The 23,904-nt window shown below is 32.1% G+C and overlaps 1 protein-coding gene across 3 annotated transcripts in view; it reads right to left on the bottom strand.

The window, feature by feature from the left end:
- Positions 1 to 4,174: 4,174 nt before the first annotated feature.
- The window catches only part of LOC118181413 (beta-1,3-galactosyltransferase 5-like), a 29,245-nt gene continuing 9,515 nt past the window's right edge, over positions 4,175 to 23,904 (bottom strand). Inside the window, exons 2-6 of one of the 3 annotated variants that reach the window (XM_035350555.2) lie at positions 18,407 to 18,624; positions 15,158 to 15,363; positions 12,333 to 12,669; positions 4,729 to 4,976; positions 4,175 to 4,523 (exon numbers count right to left, since the gene is read on the bottom strand). In XM_035350555.2, the coding sequence (XP_035206446.1) occupies positions 4,391 to 4,523; positions 4,729 to 4,976; positions 12,333 to 12,669; positions 15,158 to 15,363; positions 18,407 to 18,624 (1,142 nt within the window). In that variant the 3' untranslated portion in view covers positions 4,175 to 4,390. Of the gene's footprint in view, positions 4,524 to 4,728; positions 4,980 to 12,332; positions 12,670 to 15,157; positions 15,364 to 18,406; positions 18,625 to 23,904 lie in introns of all 3 variants that reach the window. The other 2 variants (XM_035350554.1, XM_085812808.1) reach the window with 2 other exon arrangements.

The raw sequence follows: 23,904 nt of genomic DNA on the forward strand, positions 1-23,904 counted from the left end.
TTTTTATCTTTTTTGTTCCTGGTCCTGATTACTTCCAATGAATTTTATTTACTCACGTGAGCTTCTGCAAGATTCAGATGCTTACAGAAACTAAACGATTCAGATTTAATGTCACACCAGAGGTTTATTCAAGTTCTTTATGTTCTCGCTTTGCTGTCAGTTAACCAATCTGCTTTTGGAGTCACTCCTGCTGACACACCATTTTTTAACTTTTTAACTTTATTGTTAAACATTATTCTTCGCTCCACGTAAAATACAATAGCAAAGTCTTTTAAAACAGCATATCTTTAGAAAAACCGACACTTGCTAGTTTTCCCATACATTTTTTAGCCTCGAAGCAACATCAGTCTCGAACCTCACTTTTGTGACGAATGGCTTTTGTTGTCCATTTCACTTTTCAAATAACTATTCGCTAAAGCTGTGAGCCGCCCAAAATAGATATCAGAAAAAAAAGAAAATATGCTTAATACGTTTAAAAATTCCAACTAATGTAATTTCACGGTTTCAGCTAATAATTTAAATTAGAGATAAAGAACTGCATTTATTGTTTTCGAATTGCTTAATTTGTTAATCAATATTTTTTTTTTATATATTTTAAGTTTCGTTAAATAGCAGCAAACTGGGGCTTGGAAAATAAAAGTATTTTACATCGGGAAGTGGCAACACATTTCTTTTAAATGGCTAAGTTGTTTTATTAAACCACAAATATTTTACGCTTTGCCGAGTGGCAACACATTTGGCAAGTTATATGGACAAAAGAGTGAGGATCGAGACTTTATATATATAAATTCAAAATAAAGTAATTAAAAGTAAATTAAAAAGCCCATGACTTGCGGAAAGTTTTCCTATAATAAATTATTATGAATTATATATGTATGTGTGTGTCTTATGAATAAATAATAAATAATGCAAGATATAATTAGAAATAATTTACTGTTGGTAAATTCATAAAATTTTAGAAGTATGAAGGCCGAAGATCGAAAATTCTGAAAATTGCAACATATATAGGCTATTAATTTGAAATAGAAACTTAAAGGCCTTTGCTATCTCTCTCCATTTGGGAGCGTAAGCCACGTCGTCAATCATCGCAAAACATTTATTTTCTCTTCGTCGTTTGAGTTTGTTGTCCAACTCATCCTTCATTTGCGTGTTTTACATGAGGGAACCACGTTAAAAGGAAATGAGATCAAGCTAGTCTAACTTCTTTCCACAGCTGTTGTTTCCGTAGCTACAAGTTAAACCAGGGAAATAACGAAAAATAACCTTGAAGTTCTTATTTTAAAGTAATAGACTGTAGTACAAGGCAATGATAAAGTAAGCAATAAAACGTTTATGTGGAAAATTGAAAAATACACCAAATCAAGATAAGAAAAGAGAGAAGAAACTAATAGCACAAACATGTTAGGTTAAAAAAAATTCTCCTTCGGGTTTTTTAGTTTTTTGACAGAGAATTTGTCATCTCGGCAAAATAGAAAGTATTCTCATTAGAGCGAAATAACTATAGCAAGTTTGGTAAGCAAACCGTCTAGTGAAATAAATACACAGCGACATCTTAAATAATTAAATCTTCTTTTCGTTACTATAAATAAGTGTGCAAGTCGCTACATGGCGCTAAATTGCGTGGAAATGATATTAGAGCAAAGCTCTCCTGTACTATATTAACTGTATACATTTTGAATAGCTCTTTTATTTCTGGGGGACCAATTCTTAAACTAATATTCTTATTGTAACTGTTTGGCTTAAAACTGTTTCAGGCATTAAACTGAAATCTGTATATTAAAATGAAGAGTTGAGTGCAATTTCTTTTAATCTTATTTTAATATGTTTCAAATTTTTAAAAATTCTAGACGTTAAACAAAGGGCAATTTTCAGATTACAGTTTTTTAATGAAGAAAATCTGCATTTCCTACTTATCGCGGCATTGAAAAATGACATCATTAAACTATACGACCTAAAGTGGGAGAGATTAGAAGTACCAATGCTTCTCTTTTCTTCGAATTTGGGGCGCCTTAGTGTTCGACTCTGGGTATTTCAACAAAGAATTTATCGTGAGAAGTCTGCCATTTGACCTAGATTCCTGCATTATGTGCGAGGTTCTTGTATTGGTCTACCAACGCTACTAACCATCCTGATATTGAAGACTGCCTAGTTGTTAAACAGAGCATTTGGGAATGGAATCAATCTCTTCATCATTGTTACTTAAGTTTCGCAATAGAACAACAAGGATTCTGATAAAACTCATGTTGTTGATATGTTTGAAACCCACAAGAAACTTTTTGTCAACATTATGCTAAGATCCTAAGAATTGCTTTTTTTTTTTTTTTTTTTCTTTTGTTATGGATCGTCTAAAATTAAAGACAACCTCCTTTTATTTTTCCTTTATCCTACATTTGATAATCAGTTTATTCCTTATTTTGCTCCAGATGATTTTAAAATATATGTTGTGTTAAAACTGAAATTTATAATGTAGTTTTTTTCTACTTTTGTTACATAACGAACGTTTTTCCTTATTTTGCTTTTTGATACTGTGATCTGAGTGTGTAGTATCACGAACGATTTTAAATATTTTAGTACTTACTATAATTCAAATCAATATTGAAAGATATCTCACTCTTCAAGTACTTTTATCTCCAATCTCGAGAAACTGACTGTTAATCAAATATATATGTGATTTTGCAATGATTTGTTACTCGTAAGCCAGATCTTCCATGCATTCTATGAAGATATATTTCATTTATTTAAAAATTACACTTAAAGAAGAATACACACTTTCGAAAGATCTAAGAATGCTATTATTTTATAAACCCCCAACTGAGTGAAAATTAAAAATATAAAAGAAATAATATTTGCAATATAATCACTACTAAATGACGCAATTAAAATCGTAGTGAATATTCTGCGCCTTTTGATCTGATATCTTTCAGGAGAAGAGGGAAAGAAAGCCACTTTTCTGGAAGTTCTATGTCACTGATTTAATATTTATTGTTTGGAGACAATCGTAACCTGTACTGCTAATAGTGAAGAGAAAAATCTTAAAGCTAAATGTATATTTCATATCAAATGTTATCAAATATCTAGCCCTCTTTTTTTTTTTTTTTTGGATGGGCATAAAGCTTTTAAATTTAATAAAAAAAGCCGTAAAGCCAATTGTATATTTCTTACAAAATGTCTTATAGGGTGCAATAGAATTTAATAACGTAATAGTAAAATTACAATGTAAGTGAACAACTGCTTTTTGTATATTATTTATTATACCAATTTATGGTATGGTTACTAGAATATCCTTTAATATTCGGTGCTTGAATATTAGTTCTGTTAAATGTTGGCCTTGTTTAGATGCGAAGGATATTGGTCTGGTATGATTTTTTAATTTCCCCCATGTAGTTAAGCGTGTTTAGAAATCTCTTGGTTGAGGGCGACTTCAAAATAAAAAATTAACGCATATCCGAAACAATAACAAGCAAGAGATACCATCGCAATGCAAAATCAGTTTCTGCGAAAAAGGCTGTAGTAAAAAAATTATGCGTACTCGTAATGTATGCGTGGTTATAGTTTCTTGACAGAAACATAAAATGATCCAAATCTATATCCAGCATCCATAAAAGGTGCCACCAGTATTCTGCAAAGACTTTGCATGCTGTGAAGAGATGGATGTTTCGGCATTTACGCTCGAAAGTTGCTTTCAGTTTGATCGTTCGATGCCATAATAGCAAGAGTGCCTCACACTAGCAACGCAGCAGTGAGCATTGTTCTTCTCTGGTGGTTCCATCTACCGGCAGACATCTCCAATCATAACAATATTTCACACTATTTAATAAGATAGTACTATTAGACAAGCGAGATTAATCAACAACGCCGGCGCCTTTTTCTTAGTGATAAATTATGACCAGCTACAGAGCTTCTATCTCCACTTAAAAGATTATGTGATATAATCGGGTTTTCATCTGACAGAGATTGTATTGAAACTTCGAATGATAAATGGCATTCTTGTAGATACTATTTAACATGAGTAATAATAATAATAATAATAGTAATAAAACAAATAACTCGCTTATCGTATAATTTTATTTATGCTCTTTAAATTATACTTCTCTCTATTATAAACTATGTTATTAAGAAATTATTGGGTAAAATCTTCGAAAATTGTATGTAACATAAGTAACTGAGCAATAAGGACGTTTATTTTCGTACTTTTATTAATCCACACAAAATATATTACATTTGAATTTACTTATACAAGCACGAAAAGAGAAGTTTAGATTATAAAATGCGATGCGTATCGTAAATAATCTAAGCGTGTAAGATTTAAAAGATTATTGTTTGCAGGATTTATTTTCGACTACAAATACGTTGTCAGTACCCAAGCTGTACACAGTGCAAGCAATACAATTTATTTTCGCACGGCAATAGTTTCGTTGAGCATTTTGTCTATCTGATAAAGATGATCTAGTAGTGTTTTGGCCATATCTTCCCATATAATTTCAAGTTCATCAGGGGTGACACTATGGGCTGATGCCAAGTTGCTGCAGTAAAAGAAATTTTAGCGATTATTAGAAAAAGTAAATTATGCTTATAAACACTACAAGTCAGTTTTTGAATAAAATACAAAATATTATTTCAAAATCATCCATGTTCATTAAAATTGCTAAAAAACTGGGACGGAATAATTGCACACATTTCCTAATAAACACATAAACATTATAGATAAGTTTGTATAGAGTTATATACCTGTAAGCACTCCATGTGGGAGGTCTCGGAGGTTCTTCATATCTGAAGCGAGGTTCGTGAATAAGTTCGGCCTCAATTTCTTGAGCACAAAGTCCTGTGATGAAGACATCTTCCATGGGTAAGAGGGGCTGAACTAGTTGCGCAGCGTCAAATAACTCAGCTGCCGTGCTACCTAAAGTGATGTAGGCATGTCCAGAAGCATAAGGAGGATACTCTTCTTTAGAGTAGTCATCTTCGGAGACGTAATACTTCTAGAACAAATACACGTTTAGTAATTACTGAATTTAATAAGAAAATTTAATATTACAGTGCCTCCTTTAAAAACTGTAACGGAGTTCAATTTTCAGGGAAATATTTTTATCGTTTTTATCTCATTAGCCAAAAATAAAGGATTTAGTGTTCCAAAAGAGCAATAATATACGTATAAAGATAGCTATGAAGGGAAAATTGTTACACAGATTATGTTTTAGCGATTGCCATATTTTTCTGACTACAGATCACTTGAAGGAATCCTTTACTTTTTGTCGACTTCTCCATTTTTCTTACACCATTTGTTTCCAATTTTTATACTTTCTTTTTTTAACCCAAAGGAGCTTTAGCTCAGAAGGGCTATTAATTTCGTTTTGACATTTTGCGTCAATTCACTATAAACAGCAGATCACTTTTTAAATTGTTGCCACTAAATGCTAGAATCCTGTATTATATTTAAAGAGATTAAATAGTGAAGAATCCGCTTGAATGTATGTATGTTTCTCTCATTGAAATAAAACAGCGCTACCTACAGCTATCTAGTTGTGAATCACGTACATCTCCACCCGAATATGGGCATTTGGAACCCCAAATTTGGAATTTGGAATCTGTTTTACTGTCTATTTCCTATTTTGTAAAGCATTTATGAGTTTTTTATTAACAAACTCGATGATTTCAAAGCGAGCAATGGCAACACTGTACGGGAAATTTTTTTTTTTTTTTTTTTTTTTTTGAAAGATCCTCAACAAGGCTGAAATCAAGAGATTATGAGACTAGTTTCAGCAAATGAACCTGATTTTGGAGAAGCTAATTAGTGTTGGAACGAACATTGTGTGGCTTGAAAATATCTGAAATATCATCTCCCGGTAAAGAAGATAAGAAATGATAAATTTTCTATTAGCATTATATCTTGACAGTCGTGTGATACAAAACGAAATTATTAGATTACCTGAAGTACTCTCACATTTTTGTACCATCTTACCATAGCTTGATTTTTTATAATACACAATTTTGAGCAAGTCTATTTTCAGCCACTCGTTAATTGATAATCCAGTCTATTTGCTATTCTAGTACAGCATTCAAACAAGCTATTCGTCAGACTAAATGGCTTTCAAAATGTTTTCCTCAACGGATGTCCAGAATATCACGGATATATTTTCAATCATCCATATAAACCGCATAAGATCAGATCTGGCAACCAAACTTGTACGCGGTACTTGGTCATATGACTTTGATGCTTTGCATTTGTCTTCTTTTCGATGCAACTGTCCCCCCCCCCTTTTTTTTTTTTTTTTTGTGAGGAGGAAGAATAATTTATAACTCAAGGGCTTCAAGAAATTTTCAGCAAGAAGTGAAACCAAATTTAAATATCTTAAAGATGTAAGCATTAAATTAAACACTAAAACTAATAATATCCTATATTTTCCCGTAAATCAGAACAAGAAGAAAAGAAAGTTCCAATTAAAATATCTTTGAATCTAAAATGATGAAAATGTTAGATTATAAAGCACTTTCTGGCATTAAAAAAGCAGGTAAATCAGATTTAATTAAAAAATTTATGCTATATCTTATTCTCTGTTGAACAATTTGAAAAAAAAAATACTACCTTTAATCTCATCTCAGTTATGAGATTAAAGGTAAATAAACTCATCCATGTAATCCTGCAAATGACTGAGTTATTTGCAGGATTACATGATCCAAAAAAAAAAAAAAAAAATCTGAAATGTTTCAGATTTTAAATTACGTCCAAAGGGGCGTTTTTTAACATTTTGTGTATTACCTTTCTTTATTAAATATCATGTTCCTCGCACTTAAACCATAAAATCGAATTCAACAGCAATATCACAAAATACTAGTTTTAAAATGAGGACTTAGAGTTTCCGATACAAAGACTCGGGCGCTTGAGATAAAAATGTTTTTTCTGTACAACGTTGCCATGGCTCGCTTTGAAATCCTTGAGTTTGTTAATCAAAAATTCGTCAAAGTTTTAAAAAATAGGAAATCGATCATAAAACAAATTTCAAATTTCAAATTTGGTCTTCCACATGCTCATATTCGTTGGAGGATTACGTTATTCAAAATTCGATGACTCTATGTACCGTTGTTTTATCACAATACGAGAAATATACATACATTTATGCAGATTTTTCATTATTTAATTTCTTCAAATATAATGCAGGACTCTAACATTTTGTGGCAACAGTTTGAAAAGTGAACCGACATTTATGAGTCCGACGCAAAATGCCAAAACGAAACTAATAGTCCTTCGGGATTCAAATCCCTTTGGACTAAAAAAAAAGGGGGGGAGGATGTTAGACGTTTGTTAGTTCTATATGTTCCAGAAATCCTTACTTCAGTTGTGATTCGGCGTGCACTTATAAATGCTGCTTTTGATCAATCTGAAAATGTGTTGCATTTAGTCGAGTCTTCATTTGGTTACAGATTTTCTTCAAAGGATTACACCCAATCCAAAATACTAAAAAGTTCTTTTAATGTGATAAAATTGCCACACTTCTAATTCTTCATACATTTGAAATTACATGGGTGTTTATGCATAAATGCGCCGAAGTGATCCACATTCTGGCGATTCCAGTATGTGGATTCCAAGTTAAGCGTCGAAAACATTTTTTTTTTTTTTGGGGGGGGGGGTTAATTGATTTAAGAAAAACATACGAGTACTGTCTCAATATAAAGGCTACCTTGGCTGATTTTCTGAGAGAAACTGCTGGTATTTACGATTATATGTGTGGAAAACGAGGAAACTTCTATGCAACCAGCCCTTTTGCCGGCAGCCAAGTTCAGGAAGGATTATTTGTTTCTTATTATTGCTATTATTGTTCAGCGGGCTTAACCACTCAGCTATTAGTGGGCGAAATATAACAAGGAACAGAAGACGAAAAAATGAAAGTTAATAAAAATAACACATGCGATCTTAGAGATATTATTTTGAAAAAGAATTCTACTGATGACAGAGAACATCCAGAAAAAAAACTGTGGCGAAATATGTAATCTAAAAATTTATCATCTCTTGCATGTAAAAATTATGTAATTTTTATTAAAAAATTGCAAATTATAAATGAATAAAATTTGCGCAAATATTTGTTTTCAGACACCATGTTTGCTGTTTCATGCATTATTAAGTAATTCGTTGAGCAAACCTAAGATTTCTTCGAGATAAAAGTTGTTATGTGATAAAAATTTAGATAAGATTAGAAATTATGATCTAATAGCAAAAAATAAACTGCGTCATTTTAAATTTGTGAATTTGAAGGCATGTGATAATATTCAATTAACTTTACGAACTACTCATCCGAAAATTAGCATTAAATAGCCAGAAAAACAGGTATTTTAACCCAGCTTTTAAAAGCGTATTCCTTAAGACTTCAAGTTTATGATAGCATACCCAGTTATCTGACGTCACATAATACGCTATGGCCAAACTGCATAACAAAAGGCATTAAAAAAGTCTTTCCATAATTGTGAACATGTTTATAAAGCTTACGTATTACATATCTCATTAAAAATATACATAAATAAAAGTTATTAAAATAATAATAGTTAGTTATAATATTATAAATATTATAAATAATATAGTTATTAACTATATTATAATATAGTTATTAAAATAATACATACTTGTGTTGTTTTCAAATTTCTTAAATTTCAAAAATTATTACACTGATATAGGCGTTAAATATAAATAAGATTTTAGGACATATAGACTCGCAATACCTTTCGAAGATGACAGTCTTGCAAGCAGTGTGTTATATTGTTTCCGTGCTAATATAAAATAGAAGATAACAGGAAATTTTGATTCTAGGTTAGAAAAGCCATGAAGGATTACCATTTCCAGATTATTTTAATTCTAGTAGATTTGAATCCAACGTTACCCATAACAACTTACGAACAGCATTTTATACATAAAATTCTAAGAGGGAAAAGTTTTGGAGTTAATAAACAATAACGTGTAATTTAGTTTTTGATTCGTTATGTTATCCTTCGTTTTTATTTTGCAGGAAATATTAAGAAACTGATGTCTAATTAATTAAATATTTACTTGCAATATTAATAATATAATGTATATTAAAAAATAAATAAAATAAATAAATAAGTAAATAAAATAAAATAAAATAAAATTAAATTAAATTAAATTAAATTAAAAATAAATATAAAAAAAATAAAACTTTATATTGTATATACATTATCATTAAAGTATTTCAGAAACAGAGAATAATTTTCCCTCAGTAAATGAAAAACTGCAGAAAAATATTAAACATCATGTATAGCTATTTTATAATTATTCACTACTTTAATTTTTTAATAGAAAACTGTTAACTTTTCTTTAAATTAATAGCTAATTCTTTTGGGTGTACATGACTGAATAAAAAATTAATACACTCACAATCAGGAGAGTGTATTAATTGTTTTAACACTTAGAAGGAAAACTCTTTTATAAATATACGTTTATGACTATGTATCCTCCGATCGCCAATAGGTGGCAGTAGTGTGTATTTGTAAAAAGAAACCTGTGATATCATAATTATGTATATGCATCAGTTCGCCTTTGGTGTTAGTCAATAAACCTTGTGTGAAATAACGCTCTGATTATTACTTTACATTCGATCCAGTCTGATTTATTAGAGACTTACATATATTTTGTTTATATGTCGACAGTTTCTTAATGTAGAAATGATAATTCTGGTTTCATAAAATAGGGTGAACTATTAATTAACTTGAATAATAATGTCTTTTCTTTATTAAACAAGTGCCCAAGTCACCAAATTGCATTATGTTCTGATGAAATAATACCACAGCAAATATGCTCTCCTACCACATATGGCTTCGCCATTTTGAACAGCTGATTTTAAATATTAGATAATATGCCCTATATCTTTAGTTCCTGGGCGATAATTCTCAAACTAATATAGTTATTACAGCTACTTAAAATGTTTTTTGAGATGTTAAACTAACACCTGCCATGCAAGATCAGATTGAAGTTTCTTTTAAATTTCTTTCTTTTTTTCTTTTTATTATTTTTAATTTTTATAGAACATATTTCTCAATTTTTGAAATTTTAATGGTGAATACTTCGAAGTGTTATACATAACATAAAAAATTCAGATTGTGGCTATCTTTTTTGGTGTGTATGTGCGTGCGCATGTGTTTGTTTCTGTATCTAGATCAAAACATCGTGTCAGAGTGGGGGGAGGGGGGAATTTGGAATAAGAAAGGTGGAGGAATAGCAAGAATAAGAAATGTACTAGACAGAAACAAGAAAAACCTTCTCGCAGAATAGTTGTTCTTCACATTTTGGGAATTTCGATTCTCAAACAAATTTCTTGAAAAAGCTAAGAATTTAAAAAACTGAAAATCTGAAAGAAAGTGTTTCTGTTCATTGGAGGAATTGAGATTTCTTAAACATAAAGGTTAATTTTTCTTGCCGGTCTCTGCAAGTAAACAAGCACAGATATAAGTGAGAGACAGCTCGAAACAATTTGATTCTTTAAAACAATTTATGAGAAAAATACTGTAAGTTTTTGGACTAAAATATCAAATAACAACATTTATACTCAGCATCTGAGATTCAATAAATTTTGCTCGAGATTTATCATCTGAAAGAATGTCGAGTCCGATGCGTAACTGTTCTAAAAATTAAGAATTTTGTAAGAAACTAGGAAGTAGAAACAAACGCCATCTGGTCTACTCTGTAATTTGCAAAGCTATGAAAAATATTCTGTTGAAAGTCAGAATGAAGTTTAACAGAGATATGAATTTTCGAGTTATACATCCACAGATGTCGCCCAAACGGTATACTGGATAGGGGTACCAAAGGTACTGCGTACTACTACGGTACCGAAGGGCCGGGTTCGAATCCAGTGTAAGACATGGATGTTTGTAAATGTATAGTGTCGGTGCTGCATGGTGGCACTCTAAATATGCAGCGAGCCGAAAGTCCTCTCGTGTTGATTGATGGGTGAGGGGAGGGTTGGGAGACTCCCGGATCCACTTCCGGGCTGCTCTTCCTCAAAATTGGGGGTGGAAAATAGAAGTCCAACCTCTCTTCGGAGTAGGCTCTGGCTACCTGTGCATGTAATATGGACAAGACAACAACAACAACGTCCTCAAATTTGAACATATTTGCGCCGTTACAGGGATGTAGTATTATGGTTATGAGGTTTCATTGTCAATGTAGACAATAGTACATATATGTACCTATTTGTCTACATCTTCAGATAGCAAAATTTTGTAGGAAGAATATATTACATACGGCTTTGGAACTTAGGTATACTGAAGAATTAACTATTCTGCATAAAACAAACATCTGTCCAAAGTGAAAGACACTTTTCCGTTTGAAAAAAAATTTTTTTACAAGCAATGGATGCGTTTTGCATATAGGCTATTCATGCGTGTCATCTTTTATTCTTTCAATTTCCCCTTTACTTTTTTCCTTGCACTGTCCTACTGGGTTCATTTGAATCACTGCATGCAAAATATATTTGTCTGATAAAAGGCTTTAAGATTATATGTTGTCTAGCTGTAAAGATAAAATGTAGTAACAAGATGAGGCAAGAAAATGTATAACTAGAACTGAAGCTAATGCAAAGAGATAAAAGGAATGTATAGAAAGTGAATTGTTCTTCCAAACATTTTCTTCTCTTACATTATGAAAGCCTTGAATACCAGAAATTATTTTTAAAAGACACAAAACTCTCAACTATCTCCCTAAACACAGCCTTAGTCCTTTATAATATACGGGATTGGGTATTTCATGTATAAGCGTTAAGTTTCACTCCAACCTTTAGCAGTAAGATTCATTACATCAAAATAGCAAGTTCCTTCGAATAACTCACAATTTTTTTTCATCTTCATGTTCTAATACAAAATATCTAAAAGACTTTTCCTCTTTTTTTTTTTCCGGAATAAGGGTGGAGTGCCAAAATTATTCGCAAAATCGAGAATCCACTCATGGTAGCCAAAAATTATATGTAAATTATTTATGAGACATTTTTCCCGTATTATCTGAAAACTAAGCAGCTTTATAAAATGCTGTTATTTCCTTTTTCGTAGCATTGTTTCTTTCCTGAACATGATCTAAAAACGTTGAAACATGAACTTAAAGATATGATGCAAGCACTCTTTTCTTTAGCTATAAGCATTAGCAAAGGAACTTGGGGTTAGAAATACAAATTAAAAATTTACATAAAGAGTCAAGAAAGTAATGAATCTTGCTTGTTTTTCCACGAAATCTACGAATAATAATAATTTGTAAAAACAATGCACAGAATGATGACACCAATTTTCTTTGAAGCAGATTTGATAAATTTATCATAAAATCAAATTCATAATAGACTTACCTCGTTGGGGTCTCTTGAAGGCTGGGCACCACTGTGAACATATCCCCCAATGAATTTGTCTTTAGAAGCGAAAGGTTCTTTACCCAAGATTCTTGCGATGATGCCTACATTTATGAACGTATCATCATCCGCTTTTAAGAAAAACTGGGAATGCGGGCAGTACTTTGCCACCCACTTAAGCATGACGATACTTTTAGTAGTTAAGTTTCGATACGTATCCTCGAAATCTGCTTGGATGATGTCCTTGTAGCGCTCACTTTCTTGCTGAATTAACTGTTCTTCTGTAGTGTTGGATGTAGTACCTAGGACAAATCCTAAGCGCATGGGGCCAAATAATCTAGCAAAAATATAGATATACACATGTATATAATTGTCTTACTGAGTATTAACAATAATATAATAAAAATACTGAAATCTTTGGTATATTGTACATAACGTAACTATAAAATTGAAAATAGTGTCTTCTTTTGGGCTCAAAATTAAAAGAGTTGGCACATTTTAGAGAATTTCTTGAAATGGACCGAACGAAAGACACAAATCTTGCTTCCACCCCCCCCCAAAAAAAAAACCCTGCGAATTGTTTTTCGAATAAGCAAGCATACTCGTGAGTGTGGGCGGAGTATTTAGAGAAAAAAGTGATTGAAAACTCATGGGGTATTTTCCATGCTTCTTTCGCTTATAGTCCTCGGCTACTTTCGTGTAGCTATTCTGCAAACATTTGGTGAAGTTCAAAAGATCATAACTAAAGTAAATAATCACTGAAGTTTGGGTGTTGGAATGGGGTAGAGAATCGCCGGGAGGTTGGAAGCAGGGCAGTCTCGAATGCAGATTGGTAAAGAATTGAATGTAATGCCCAGCGTCATGTGCAATTTATGAAAACAGTTTAAGTATCCCGGTCCACAGAGAGAAAGTTTGATCAAAGGTGTATAAGAGTCATGACATTCAGTGAAGATATTTTCAGCAAGACGTAACAAGTGTAGGACATCTCTTTAGCTCTCTCGTGGCCTCTGCAAGAAGTTGAGTTTTGAAGATGTACATCCAGAAGACAAACAAGAGAGATTTGTTAGCTAACATAAGGGAGAGAGAGATTTGTTAGTTCATAACCTTCTGTATATGTTCCATTCACTTCTGTTCATAAGAAAACCCGTTTAAATGATGTAGAGAACATTGACTTCGGAACGATGTTTAGTAAGAATTTGATCTGTTCATTGAAAGTATCGATTAATCCAGTTAGTGGTTCGCGACTTAATTTCAGTTGAATAGAACTAGGAAGTCTCTTCTCTTCTCCATCATCTGGGAAAAAAAAAAGAAACCAATATGAAAAAGGAGGTTTGATGGTATGGGTAGGTATCATTTTGGATCTTTCTATCTTTGACAGAGGCTTTGTGACTGCTGTGGAGTATAAGAAAGAGATCTTAGAACCTAGTATTTCCCTTTTCAGGGCTAAAATCGTCTCTCAATTCCTTTTTATTGATATCTTCTGCCTGCATAAAGCTAACCAGGTGAATAGCTTTTTTGGAAGTTGAGCATTTAACTGGATAGATTCATAAGCTATATCTCTAAATTTCTGATCTAATATTTCTGATCTCATTATAAGCTAAGAAAGTCGACACAGATGTAAAAGTTTTCTGAAGCATATTTGTAAGCAAGTTGAGCAGCATATCGTGTACAGTTTAGAACAAAATTTCTGAACCCTTTAGGGCTACTTATGTAGATGTTGCTACTTAAGCTACAATGCTACAAAGCTTGCTTGCTATAATGTTAACAGTCACTCTTCTTTCTATAACTTGTAGTAGAATTAACTACAATGTTGCCACTGTTTCAAAACCGAAAAAACTTTCTTATTTTTTTAGAAAATTATCTTCGAACTGATGTAGTATTTATTATTTTGAAAACTCACATTTACATTTTAAAATTAATTTGTTAAAGTGTACGCTTATGTGTGGCATCAAAACTTTTTCTCCCAAGTCTTATTTATAACTTCAAAGAATCTTGAAAAACTTGTCTTTATTTAGGCTTATTCTGAGGTCTGTTAAGATAAAATGACATTTATTCAAAAAGCTTTCAAAATCAGTTCATCTTTTAAAGGCATGCATACACGCACAACATGAATAATAGTTTACTTATTCTAATATTAATTTACTAATTCTTTTTATCCCATCCACCCCCCCTAAAAAAAAGAAAGAAAAAGAAAATTTTAAAAAATAGAAATCTCTGAGCACAAAACGTAAACAGTTTAAGATCTCAGGCAGAAGCTTGTCTCAGCCTCAACAGTCTCTTTCCTTAATTTATTGAGTGAAAACAGGTTTGACAGAAACTAAAAGATTATTATTTAGCCTTCTAAATTCCAAGGTTCCAGTCTGGAACTTTTGGCCCTAAGCGGTAATTAGGTCGTGTAGCTCTGCTATACCAACCAGTTATATAAATTAAATATTTAGAACTGATTTTTTTTTTTTTTTTTTAATTTTATATTCTTTTATAAATTTGGGAAAAAAGAAAAAAAAAAAAAAAAAAAAAGAATGACTAATATTGAATGAGTTTCTGGAAAGAAATTGGATGACAGTACAAAGTTTTAATTTTAAAAATATTAAGTTTAAAACTTCTGCAAACAATAAAGGAAAGATTGGAATATGTTATATAAATATATATTTTTAACTAAGACATACAACTCTTTCCCAGAGGTCGAGAAATAGAGCTTAAGAAACACGGAGGTAGAAAAAAAGAGATTCCTCCATAGCAAGAATAGTAGTCCTCCATAGTTAGATAATTATACCAAACATGCCGTTTATGATTTCCAGCTGTAATAGAGAGAAATAAATACTCACGAATTTGCTATGGATCCCCAAGTATTCCGTATGGCCCGTCTTTGTGCAAAATGGCCAGTAGCAGATGATACTAACATGAGGAGCTTTACCTCCGGATCCTTCAGGTATTCTTCGGATTTCGGATGATTTCGAGTAATGCACAAATCAACTGGATTAATTAGAAAGTTTCGGCGCCAGGGCATGGGTTTATCTTCCTCATCAGTTTTCTAAAATTAAGTAAATTTAAAATTTTGCTATAAAAATTGTATTATAACAATATAATAACATCTAAAACTATGAAATGTTTCTTACAAATATGTTAAATGTTTTAAAAGTTTCACTATGCATATTCTTTGGAAATATACATGGGCCTGTTTTTATACATAAATAAGTATCATCTGTTCGCTGTACTGCATATATGCGTTTTCTATTCACACATTCTTCATGTACTCATTCTTTTAAGGTAAACACACACTTATTCATTACGTACGCATTGTTTTATACATCTATTCTTTTGAAGATATGAGATTCTGAGCCATAAGTTTAACTTCGAAATAACTTGTAATTAATAAATTCCTTATATTAATCAATAACTGACAGATGTTATTTAAAATAGACACTAATCGTTAGTTTTAAACAATAGTCGGAGATATTTATAAAACAGAAGATTTACTAATTGCTTTGAATTAAAAAGTTTTTTCATATGAAGTAAATACTTCTTTTAAATTTTTTAAATATTTATTTTCTTTCTTTATTTCATTGAATTCTTTCCCTTAAAATTTCATAATCTGTTTTCACTGAAAATCCATAATAATTTTAAAAGCTACCTAATGTTATTTTTTCTTATTTATCTTCATCACTTTTGACTAAATTTGTTCCCAAAGAAAGGTCTCTCCTTCTCCTAGCATTAGTTAAAATTTTCAGTTTTATCATTATCAGTTTTCAAACACCGTTATATATATTCAAGCACTGGCCGAGTGGACCCCTGTAACTTTGAAACCTGAATTAAACCGAACCTTGAACTACACTCATGTGCAAAATTAACAGAATTTGCCCATTATGTGGAGTTTCTGGAAAACTGTTGACAGATTTGATCTAAATTTGATATGAATGTACATTTATAATAGAGAAAGAGATGCATTATTCAAAAGTCATTTTGTGTTTTATGTATGCATGTTTATCATTAAAAATTATAGTGCGGCGATGTCTGAAATCCACGTTGTGATATCGAATTGAAAATGAGTTTAATATGGGGTATGGTCCCCTCTCACAATCAGAAAGGTTCGTAACGTGACGGCATACTGTGCAGGAGGCAGTGTCCCTGTGGTACTCGTGCCTACTTCTGCAGCAAGGCACTTCTCAGCTCCTGGATAATTCTCGGAGGAAGATGGCGCGATGAAATTAACTACTCTCCCAAGAATGTCCCAGATAATATATGTATAGGGTTGAGGTTAGAAGATGTGGTTGACCAATCCAGACGGCGAATATCTTCACTTACGAGGTAATTGTCGACCAGCTGAGTCCTATATGGACGAGCGTTGTCGTCCATTAACAGGAAGCCAGGACCAACTGTGCCCCTGAAAAGTCAAGCATAGGGCTATAAGTTCTCCTCTCTACATCTCATAGCAGTTAGGAAACTTTTGTCAAGCACATGCAGGGATGTACGGCCCTCCAACCTAGTGCTTGTTCAAACCATTACACCTTCACCCTCACATAATAATCTCTTTCCTCCATGAAGGAGGGATGATATCATGTTTCAGGCTCTCTTGAGATACAGGTATACCGAGAAACAGTGTTCAGGCTGAATCTTGACTCATCTGTAAAGCGTACGATGCTCCATTGCACTCTACTCCAAGGCGTATGTAGTTCGTCATGCTAGACGCTCTCTGTTGCGTGCTTGTCTTATGTGCTGCAATCACAATGCTCCACTGAAGTTTTATCCAAGGGTCACGTTGTTTGCACCATAATAAATGCGCTCTATTGCGTTCTGTAGAGAGCAGGACGCAAACAGCCGGTCTTCTGGCGTACAGTTCTATCTCATGAAACCTTCGGGCAACTGTAGATCGTGAAACTTGGGTTCCAGTGGCAGCATACAGCCCGAGTTATGAAGTTGTAGCAGTCCTCGTTGTGGATCTTGGTCAACCTTGCCCAGGTCTTCTCGTCATGGATCCAGTGTCCTGAAACTGTTTCCATAAATTTCAGGCGAAACTGGACGTTACATTGAGTACTGTAGCCATCTGCGCTTGTGATTGGCCTCCCTCCAATCTACCACACGAGTTTCCATCTCATTCTGTTATCCACACGTTTGAGGCTACTCATTTTACCTGAGACTTTATCAAATTTACCTAACTCTTGCCAGAAATATGGCGAACATCATGAAGGAGTACGAAAACACAAATCCCCGATCCCACCCCCGGAGCGCTTCTATCCCCTCTACAATCACTGCTTCGCAGAGACGGACGTGTACGCTTACGTATTCGACTCTCAACATTTGTATTATTCTTCGCATAATTATACTTTTAGCTCAATACTTGTCATAAAACAGACATAACTTGCAAATTCCCTTAATATTCTACACGGGTAAAAATTGTAGTAGCTCATCCGAGATTCGAATCTTAGCGAATGGAATTTGGCGGTGTGAGTGTTTTGATACTTTCCTTACTTTGAACTAAATTAGCCTTGAAAGTTCTCCTCACCTCAGGCTCTTGTATGCTTTATGGGTATTTCATTTGATAAGCAAAGAAGTATTATTGTTTTATTTTATTAGCATATAATAAATATAAAACTCAATTATAAATTTAATTTTTTTAATAAAAATTAATATTAGAAATCCTTTTTTTAACTTAACAAGAGCTTTTGTGAGATAAATTCTTCTATTATTATAGATAACATAATAAAACTCCACAGATAATGTTACAGGATATGAAATTAAACTTCTGAAAATGCCTATTTTTTAAGAGAAATAGTTTTAATACTTGCCGAAATAAAAACAGCAAGCAAAAAGCAAAGCAAAACGAAACAAAATTTTAGTTTATGCAACAGACACTGTTCTAGCAGTGAGATAGTGATGAATTCTTTTTAATATGTACAGCATACATTTGTCTCTCTGCGCACTGTAATTCACACTCTGTATTTACTATATTTACTACACAATATGAAGAACTGATCAGATATGTTACAAAATCCATAAAATTAAAAATTTAAATATGCATGTAAGTTGTCATCATTCTGTTACTTTTGTAAATGATCATATTTAGTTCCACTTCTTACCTTCGCTCCTTTTTTTTCCGACGATGTTTCTTTAGAAGAAGGATAACTTTGAGACATAAGATTGACTTCAATTGGGTTATCTTCATAAACATTGAAGTTCTGAATTTCAGACTGAACTCTCTTTTCGACAGCAGGGTACAAAAACTGGACGGTCAAGACGACGATAAGAGCCACCAAGAAAGCAGCCAGGAGCCAGCTGACAACCGACTTGGAACAAACTGCATATCAATTTATGTCAATAAAAAAGCATTAATCCATGTTTTAGAAATAAGCCTTCGAAAAATATATTAAGCATTTATCTATAAAGCTATATAACTTAAATAACAAGATAAATGATTTCTGGACTTGCCATTTAGAAGGGAAAGCATTGCTATTTAAATTTAATAGCAATTTAACTTCGTAGAGCTTAAGCAATTGTTTCATAATTTTTTACTCTTAAAAAATAAATTCTTGCGTAGTGAATTATTTATATGATGTTTAAAAAAGTGGCTACTAGAATTTATTTCTTTAAAAATTGATCTTAAATCTGCCTTACGGTTAAAAATTTCTTAAAACTAGGTAGAGAATTTCTTGAAAACTATTTCGACATTGTAGATGAGCAAATTATCTGAAATCTAACGTTCTTTATAACTCTCGTAAAGAAATCCGCCTGTCCTTTACAACGTCCGTTTTTTTTTTTTTTTTTTTTTTTTTTTTTTTTTCCTCGTGGCAAAAAAAAGGGGGGAACACTCTACAACGGGCAGAAGAACTAACTTTTAAATTTTTGCCAAAGGTCTCGGAAACATTTTTGGTTTCATCCTACAGCGCAGTCAACCATCTCACGGGACAAGGCCTCTTTCCCTCGTTTTTATTCCGATTTCATCTGAAGGAAGATGACAAATGTCAGTGTGGAAGTATTTGGTCTCCAGACCATTTTGCTCCTTCTTGCCCACTCACCGTTGAATTTCATTTGCAAAGACCATCAGACTTATACTAGACTAAATAGACTAAAACACTATTAAAACGACAAACTCTTCAGCACAGATTAACTCAAATTTTTAATATTTGCAATGAAATGTATACATTTCCAACAACCTTCGCATAATACTATTTGCACTATGGGTAGCATGAACTACTCCTTTAAAAATTTTTTTTTCTATTTGACATATTGTAATTATAATTGTGTGTTTAACTTCATAGAAATATTTAGGACTATTAAGTACTGGATATGCTCTGCAATTCCACATGGAAATAAGTTCTGTGGGTATTTATAACTTATTGAGGCACTTGAGAATTGTCTCTTTGTATGTTAATATTATAGCTTTTAATTATGAATATTTTTGGTATTTTATAATTATTATGTTGTTCTTTTTATTATTATTTTTGCATTATTATAATTACAATTAATGTTTGCTGGTGAACTGGAGTATTCTGACTGTGATAAAAAGTTCATTACAGTTCTTGGAATATGTGCATTTTAAATAAGAACAGGAATTTAGAACTGTATCTAATTATTTTGTCGGTTATAATGCTTCCTTGTTATTAAAGTTATAATTAAATGTATGAAATATTTAGGTCTATTGAGTTTTGATAGAATTGGTAAATGTCTTTTCTATATTTGATGGAGAGTTTAGTGTTTCGTATTTGCACATAAGAATAAACATCTGAGGATGTTTTAGCCTTTTATAGGATCTGGAATTATAACAGCCATGTACAGAATAACTTCTGTATATCATGTTCATCACACTTGGGTATAAGTTCCTGTTTTCCAGTAGATGTTCTTAACTATTTTAAGCATTGTGAACTATTACAGCCAATTCAACTTAGAGCTGATTCATTTTATTAGCTGGCAAATTGGAATATACTAACTGTAATGAAAACTTGGTTGCCGTATTTGAAACGTGCATTTATATAGTATGATGAATTGGTAGCTATACTAACTGTAATGAAAAATTAGTTGCAGCATTTGAAACATATGCGTTTATATGGTATAATTGATTGGTATATAATATGTACTGAATAATTTTTGTATTTCATGTTTGTTACAATTGGAAATTGATTGCTATTCTTCCGTAGATGTTTTTAATTATTTGAAGAAATTGGACACTATTATAGCTATATTTGAATATGTGCTCTTATATTGTAGGAATACCTGTCAATTTGCATAGATTGGAATTGTTTAATTGTACTATTTAGAATTGTATAGTAAAAATTTATTACCTTAACTGTAATAAAAAATTAGTTGCAGTTTTTTTTTAACATGTACATTTGTAGTATGATTGCTTGGTAAATATTCTAACTGCAATGAAAAATTAGTTGCAGCATTTAAAACGTGTGTATTTTTATGGTATGATCGATTGGTAAATAATATGTACTGAATAATAATGTATTTTATGTCTATTATAATTGGGAATTAGTTTCTGTTTTACAGTAGACGTTTTTAACTACTTGAAGAAATTGTGTATTATTGTAGCCTTTTTATAAACACAATTAGATACATGTAATGGAATAAATAATAGCATTTTTTAGAATATGTGCTTTGTATTGTTGGAATACTAATGAGTTTTAGATTGGAATCGTACAGCAAATCTGTCGTTTTGCACAATTTAGAATTGTATTGAAAAAATTTAAGAATTAGTTTCCTTTCCTCACCCCCCCCTTTTTTTTAATCATCTGGGAGCCAAGTGATTATTTACGAAACATTTGCTTCTGTGGCTAATAGTAAAATAGTGTACATATTACTATGAACTTCCCAACTGCAATTTCTTGATTGCTTTGTGGATAACTGCGACACAGGGTGCAAATTGCTATGGACACACACAATGAGGTGTGCAAACTGTTAAGGATACGAAGTTATGCCATATCGAAGTGGACAAGTGTTTACGAGAACAATGAACTTAACAAAAGTGTACTTCGAATTTATCAAAAGTTAACTTAGAATCCAGTTTATATGAACATAGAATAGTCTACACAACATCATAAACTTTGGGCTATGGAACTATCAACTGTCTGAACTGATGTGACTGGCCTACTCTGACTCTGTGGATAATTGAAACAATAGTACGGACACACATAAGAACATGAACTTATTGAAGTAGACATAGGTTTAGAGACTGGTTAATATATAAGTTTCACTCTCCACAGTATAGATCCTATCCATGACAATGTAATGATTAATTGATTGTATATTTATTTTTCATACGGATTATTTATGTAACAATTATTGTAAAGGTGACATTGTCAATTTAACATTGTAATATTACTATCATTGATTCAATGAATGCCGCCGGCGGTGGATGGTGGATTCTTTTCCGTCGCATGGACATAACTCTGATTGAGGTCCATGCGACGGCATTTCGGTCACTAACAGTATACCGCCTGAGCGTCCCATTTATATATTAAGTTTTATATGTGACTAATAGCATTTTATTTTTTCAAGCGGTTCAAAATACACCCAATGTTGTGCAGCTCGCGAGTCAGCGCAAAAGCCCCAATTAGTAAAAAAATGTTCTTTATGTTTTAATAAGCTAAATATAAAAAAAAAAATATTCGTTACACACAAATTTCGATCTGGTTTGGGTTCGAACTCAGGCGAACGGGAAAACTGCATGATTGGTTTTCGTGCTTTTTTTTTTTTTTTTTTTTTTTTTTTTTTTTTTTTTGCTCGTTACATGAGTCAGTTTCCCTCACATTACCCTTCGCAAAGTGTTCGTAGATGTGGAATTGAAATGATGGAAAAGAAACACGTGCATTCACGAGAGTAACATATAAAAATTAGAGAAAATTCTAGCTAAATGATATGAAAAGAAGGTTTTTGGTGCCATGTTTTAACTGAAAAGTGAAAGGAAAGCAACTAAAACTAATTTTTGAAAAGGTGATAGTGAAGAAGGATTAACAAGAACCAAAAGATTTTTATGAATGTGAAATTCACCCACCGAAGAAATGTTTTAAATAATTTGGCTGCAGAGAAGGAAAGAAAGGGAATTTTTTGGCCAGCATTGATGACCATTGGTGAATTTACGATATATTATTATTATTATTATTATTTGCTCTTCAGAGCATTAAGTCTCATGCTTTCATGAAATCTGAAGGAATTTCTTGTTTGACCAATTTTCAGAATATTTAACTATACTGCCGAAGAATATTGTATATACTCCAAGTGCTCATATTTAGAATTGGAGTCTTTTTAAGTTAAAGAAAGTTCGGTACTTTTCCGTTTTGCCGGCGCAGGCGATAAGGTCGCCAGTAATGGTACAACTGATGCTAAACAGGATATCCTTGCTGGCAACCTTTTACGCAGCCCTTTCTTATCAGATTGATTGTTTCTTTCAATACTGGCATACAATTACATAGAAATTTTACCAGATAGTTCAATTTTATGCCCTAAGCCCATTCGCGGTAATTAAGTCAATTAAGATGCAATCACACCGCTCACCCAAAGGCGAAAATATAGAAAAGGCAAAGTCAAGGGTTAAATTAATCAATTCTAATGAAACGAAGTAAAGCACGGCGGTTTCGCATAATTTCTGAGTAAGCTATTCATACGAATTGAAATAATTCTTGCATTTAAACTTCATTTAAATTTCATTCCAAATTAAGATTTAACTTGAAATTAATGTAGCTAATTACTGAGAGAATTAGATTTTTGTAATGTAGGTTACGTGAGATGAGATCTCTTGGGGTCACGTGATATGAACCGGCGAATCAGGATGTTGAACCATGAAAGCATGGTAAATTCTTAAATTAATGTCTTTTTGCAAATTTATTGTCTTTATTTATTGGCTTTTTACAAAATTTTAAACGATATTAAAATGTTTATGCCTTCAAAATAAAAAATGATTAGAAATAACATTTGTTAACATTTTTAATGTGTATACTGCATGTTGTCGCTAATAAAGTCTGCTTGGCGAGATTTGCGCCGGTGAAACGGAAAAGTACCGAAAGTTCTTTAGCGCGTCCATTTTGCTACATTGTGTTTCGTTTAAAATGCATAAAATAGGACTTCTCAGAGTAAATGATTTCTCACTTCTAATCTTGGTTGCTACTCAGATAGGATAAAGTTCATCCATATTCTGCGTTTATAACACGGTTTATTCAAATGCTGTGGAACTTTACAGCATTTTGATTTAAAATCAAAGATTTTAATAGTAAATGATCATGCAAAAAACAATCAGACTTTAACATATTTGAACTAATTATGATGCGATAAATATTGTATCCATTGTAGTTAGTGCTAATCTGGTTACTTAATGTTCACTATGTGTTTAGATATGGATAGAAATTCCCAAATTTTCTATTAAACTGTGTAATAGATTTATGATTTTTTTCATAATGACGTACGTAGAGAAGAAATATCATTACGCCATTTTTTCTTTCAAAAATTCTACAAGTTTTCCATCTCTATTAATATATTTGGAAAAAGAAATTAATTTTCTATACTTTTCATTCTTCTAAACAGACTCAAAATACTGATTCCATGGAACAGACTCAAAATACTGACTCAAATTCCATGGAAGTGT

This window comes from Stegodyphus dumicola, chromosome 3 (genome assembly GCF_044657685.1).
Source record: "Stegodyphus dumicola isolate Sdum_Otavi_A_Nest chromosome 3, ASM4465768v1".
Classification (NCBI taxonomy): domain Eukaryota; kingdom Metazoa; phylum Arthropoda; class Arachnida; order Araneae; family Eresidae; genus Stegodyphus; species Stegodyphus dumicola.